Raw genomic sequence first — 5021 nt, 5'->3', positions numbered from 1 at the left:
TCATCTAATAGAGTAAATCAGTCGGTTTTCCCACTTCTCATTGTGGGGTCTGTTGTCCCATACTCGGTTGAGAATCTGCTAGAGAACAGAAGCTCCTAGCTGACAATCTGTCCCTGCTCAGCTATATCCTTTAACAAGTAGGCTAGGATTTCCCTCTACAGCTCTGCAATCGGGTTGCATTAATTACTCATGTAAGTGCTTAGGGTGGGTGACGGACAGGAGAGCAAGAAATGGAAGAACACACGAGACAGGTAAAATAGGGGCACTCAGCTGGGGCAGGGGTAACTTGCTAAGTAGAAAATTAAGACCTATGTTAAGACCTGCTTTGTGCACGTGTCTAGTCAGAGCCTCCATGGCTGCACCCCACACCTACGGCTCCAGCTTCCTCGGTACAGGCGCCCCATCCGAGGCACAGCTGCACTTCTGCACCCTCATGTTGGGCAAGCTGACCACCTGGGGCCTGGGCTTGCCTCCCTCCGGGATGCTGACAATCATGGGCAGCGAGGTCGTCTCTGAGGCGATGCACTGTCTCGGCCCCAGAAATGGCCACTTGAAGGTCAGGGGCTCTGGGGGCTGCTGGCAGGTGCCCACACACTCATAGGCCAGGAAGCCTGGGGGCTCCAGGACCCAGTTCTCAGCCCACTTCATCCCCTGCAGGTCAATGTACACCTCCCGGCGGCAGCAGCGGGTGCCCTCGGTTGCTGGTGCCTTAGGATCACAGTTTCCCTGAGCTCTGTGGGGGGCAAGGAGAGGCAGAGTCAGAGGTCAGCTGGGAGGGCAGAGGTCAGCTGGGAGGGCAGAGGTCAGCTGGGAGGGCAGAGGTCAGGGAGCCCAGGGCAGGGCTTCGTGGGGCATCTGGAGGGAGATTTATGGTCCATCTCTTGTTATGTTCAAAATGCTGGATATTTGTGTAAGGATGGATAACTAGAAATAACCCCCAAATAAATAATTCGATCTGATATTACTCCTAAGACTGTTAGGAGAAATTATATATATTCATCCATTCCCATAGCACCCTGTAAAGTTGCCCATTTCAAAATAAGTTTAATTCCGCCATTTGCCTCATTATTCGGGTTCACCCATCTGACCCACAGCACCTACCCGTAATCCCTGAGGTCCAGGGTGTGCAGCTCCAGCTGGGGCTCCCGCTGCCCGGCGCCCAACGGCCCCTGCGAGGCGAAGCGGACCAGCGTGTGGGCGCTGGAGGCCAGCGGGCCCAGGTGCTCCCGCTGCACCGACACCTGCAGCAGCAGCGACTGCCGGGGCCGGCGCAGCTGCTGCCAGAAGTTCACGGCATCCGTCACGTCCAAGGCCTTCCAGCCGCTCTCGTGGATGGACACCAGCCTGCGACACCACACGGAGACACGGGCCCGCGCTGAGGGGTGGGGACTGGGACGGCTGGGGTGGCCCCGGGGGGGGGCCCTCTCCCACCCTTCTCCTCCCCCTCCGCTCCCCCCCCAGGGGACCCCCGCGCCGCCCCTCCTCCCCCAGGGCACCCCTCCTCCCGCGCCGGGCCCAGCCCCCCTCCTCATCCCCCGCCCCACACCCCAGCCGCCACCTCCCCACCTGGAGTCGATGAGGGAGGTGCGGTTGGAACCGTCATCGCGGACGTGCAGCCACTGGACGGTGACTCGGGCGCGGTCGCTGCGCGGGAAGAGCCGCTCGTGGCTGCGGAGCGCGGCCTTGGGAACCGGCTCCTGGAAGAGGCGCAGCACGGCCTGCACCAGCTCGCTGTGGGGCGGCAGCCGCTGCTCCATGTCGAACACCAGCAGGTGCGAGGAGACCTCGGACACCAGGAACCTGCCGGCCACCTCTGGGGACACGAGCGGGGTCAGCGGGGCCCCTCCGGGCACCAGGGGAGCTCTGAGGGTGGCAGGGCCACTGAGGCGGTGGCCAGGCAGGGAGAGACCAGCCCCTGTTCTGTCTCCCTGGGCCAAGCTCAGTCACCTGAAAATCCCCCTATGTGTCTGGGCCTTGTTTGTAACAATCTCCGCCCAGCAGGAAGGCTGGCAGGGCTGACAGGCCTACCTCAGCTGAGATGCTGACGATCAGAATCCTCCCCTGGGGGCACCTGGCCTTGGGTCTAGCGCTGGGCACTGAGGAGGTGAGTCCAGGCCCAGGGAGGTAAGAGGCTGAATAAGACTCAGGATGGCTGCATCCCTGACAGCTGAATAGCTCGGCGTTACGCTACAGTGTTGTCCCGACACCTTTTCATCCACAATAACGCACTTTAATATTCACAGCGCCGGGAGATGGGTCAGCTACAGTCACACCAGTGCTCCGGAGGAACAAACAGAGAAGCAAAAAGATGATTCTAAAACCATTTGCTCGGGCTTCCCTGGTGGCGCAGTGGTTGAGAGTCCGCCTGCCGATGCGGGGGACACGGGTTCGTGCCCCGGTCCGGGAAGATCCCACATGCCGCGGAGCGGCTGGGCCCGTGAGCCATGGCCACTGAGCCTGCGCGTCCGGAGCCTATGCTCCTCAACGGGAGGGGCCACAACAGTGAGAGGCCCGCATACCGCAAAAACAAACAAACAAGAAAAACCATTTGCTCAAGGTCAGGCTACTGGTGGCAATGTGAAAACGGTACCCCGGAAGCCCTGACTCTACGCCTCTCCCTGAGACTGTGCCACGGTTCTCGCCACACCCACACGCTCCCATTGGCTCTGCTTTCTCTTCTCCATCCCCATCTTCTCTGATGCCTTAGCTTTGGCCCAGCTCCTCCTGGCCCCGAGCAGGGGGGCCCTCAGTGCAGAAAGAGACCAGGGGCCCGGGCCCAGCCTTCCTCACAGTCCATGGTCCCTCCTCATCGCCCTGTGGACCCTGCGCCCCCAGACCGCCTCCCCAGAGCAGCCCCCCACCCCCACCCCGCGAGGACCAGGCTGCAGCAGGGAGGGAGGGCCTCACCTCGGAAGTTCTGGCTGAACCTCTTCCCCCGGGAGCGGGCCCCGTGGCTGCGCTGCAGCAGGGCCACGTACTGGGCCCTCACGTGGGCAGGGATGATCAGCCTCTCCACATCGGCCCCGTCCAGGACGGGAGCCTCGCTGAGGCGCAGCTGCCGCAGCAGGCTGCCCAGGACCCGCTCCTCGGTCAGGGCCGCCCCGGGGCCGGCCAGGGGCAGCGCCCAGAGCGCCCAGCAGAGCCAGAGGGGCCGCATGGTGCTGCTCGGGAGACGCAGGGGCAGAGCGGACGTGTCCCCGGACGAGGCTCCGGGAGGGTCCCAGCTGGGTGTGCTGAGGGCCAGGCTGGGCCAGCTTTATAGCCAGGCCTGGGCTGGGCCTGGGTGGTGGGAGGGAGGGAGCCCGGGAGGGAGGGAGGTCACACCCCTCGGACCTCCTGGGAGTTCAGCGGCCAGACAGGTCCCTGAGACCCGAGGAGGGGGCTGTCTAGAAAGGGCACAAAGGGCTGTCTGGATGCCACACGGGCCTGGGGCCTCTGACCGCTGCTGTCTGGCAGCTCAATAATAATTTTAGTGCCTATTGAATTTGCCTGACCCCACCTCAGTCCTAGTCTATGAAAAAGTGAGCCTATTCTGTGGAAACGAGCGTCCCACTAGCCGGCTGCTTAAATCTCTTTCCTGCAGGCCAGTCTGGGTCTAGGTTTGCTCACTGAGAGGAAGGAGGGAAAGTGTTCTGCACTCCTGCCTGTTCTGGTCCAGGCCCCGTTCAGGGCACTTTCACAGAAGCCCCTTGAGTCGCCTCCCTCCATTTTCCAGTCCCTGCAAGCCCCCTCCCGCTCATCTCCACAGTCCCTCAGGTGACCCCGTCCTCCCCGTGACAGAAGGAAGCTAGACGCTATCAGGACAGGGAAGCTGGCAGCTCGGCTCTCTGCCAGTCCCAGGAGAAGCGATTTCTGCACATGTCTGTGCAACCACAGGACTGCAGTGAGGGAGCCCTCAGGTGCAGCATCCTCCTGGAGAGCCAGCCCTCTGCACGGTGAGCCGGCCGCGGGCTCACAGCAGCAGCGCAGTCTGAGCCCAGGTCATGCCCGGATTCAGAACAACGGAGCTGCCCAGAGTCACGTGGGTGGGAGCCCCCAGTGCCTCCTCGAACACACATCTGCGGCTGGCTGGGCTCAAGCAGGGGGCCTGCTGCTCGCTGGCTATTTGGCCTGCTAACAAGTCCCCTAACTTCTCAGTGTCTCAGTTTCTCCTCTGAAGGAGGGGGCGATGACAGGTCTACTTCACGGGCCAGTGTGAAGATTGAGTGGATTACACGCATAAGACGCTGGGTGCAGCGCCTGGTGTAGTGAGCACCCTAGAGGGTTTGCTCTGGTTCCATCTGCCTGCTCTTGCAGTCTCGGGGGCACCTTTCTAAAAATGACGATGACAAGAAGAGCAGTCATTTCCTGAGTGTCGCTCTGTGCCAGGCAGTGTTCTGGGTCCTGGACGTGTATTCATAACAGCCCTAGGAGGCAGGTGTCAGCATCTGCAGATCTTCCAGATGAGAAGTCAGAACACTGCGTGGCGAAGGAACCTGCCTGCGCTCGCTCAGCAAGTCCCCGACGCCCCTCCTGGCACAGGGGATTTGAGTATGCGCAGGAGGAAGCCTTTCCCGAAAGGAGACAGCCTCACCTCCCCCTGTCCTGTCACGTGGGAGGTGAGCAATGACGGTGGAAGAGGACGGTGGTTGGGGGCCGAGGGGCCCAGTGCGCAGGGAGCACCCCTGAGCCCTTTCCCAGCAGGGGGCACTCTGGCCTCCTCTGTGGGTATGCTGTGTCACTGACAGGTCTCTCACGCCAACCCCCTGCCTCTGTTCTCCTCACATGTCCCAGGCAGAGGACGAGAGGACCTTCTGGTGCTCGAGGGCGGAATTCCCCATGGATGAGAGCACAGATTGCACCATACGCCTATGTGCGTACATATATATAGATAGATAGATAGACGTATGCATATACCTGCGCGTGTGCATTTGCTTGGGTTTTAGTAGTAAGGTGGGGGGGGCTTTGAATTCGAGGAAGGGGAGAAATAATAATAACGCTGATAATAATCATAATGGCTAATATTGTTTATGGGCTGCACA

The 5021-nt window shown here is 61.0% G+C and overlaps 1 protein-coding gene across 2 annotated transcripts; it reads right to left on the bottom strand.

The window, feature by feature from the left end:
• Positions 1 to 369: 369 nt before the first annotated feature.
• LOC132424813 (left-right determination factor 2-like) lies at positions 370 to 3157 on the bottom strand. Of its 2 annotated transcripts, XM_060010928.1 has the most exons (5): positions 2908 to 3157; positions 1785 to 1813; positions 1567 to 1682; positions 1102 to 1344; positions 370 to 733 (listed from the first exon to the last, which is right to left on the bottom strand). In XM_060010928.1, the coding sequence occupies exons 1-5, from the start codon at positions 3155 to 3157 to the stop codon at positions 370 to 372; spliced, it is 1002 nt and encodes a 333-aa protein (XP_059866911.1). The 2 variants fall into 2 exon arrangements, with proteins under 2 accessions (XP_059866911.1, XP_059866903.1); XM_060010920.1 differs by having other exon boundaries at positions 1567 to 1813.
• Between the last annotated feature and the right edge of the window lie 1864 nt (positions 3158 to 5021).

Source organism: Delphinus delphis, chromosome 1 (genome assembly GCF_949987515.2).
Source record: "Delphinus delphis chromosome 1, mDelDel1.2, whole genome shotgun sequence".
Lineage (NCBI taxonomy): Eukaryota > Metazoa > Chordata > Mammalia > Artiodactyla > Delphinidae > Delphinus > Delphinus delphis.
Note: the sequence above shows the minus strand (reverse complement) of the source record. Positions and strands in the feature narration are given on the sequence as shown.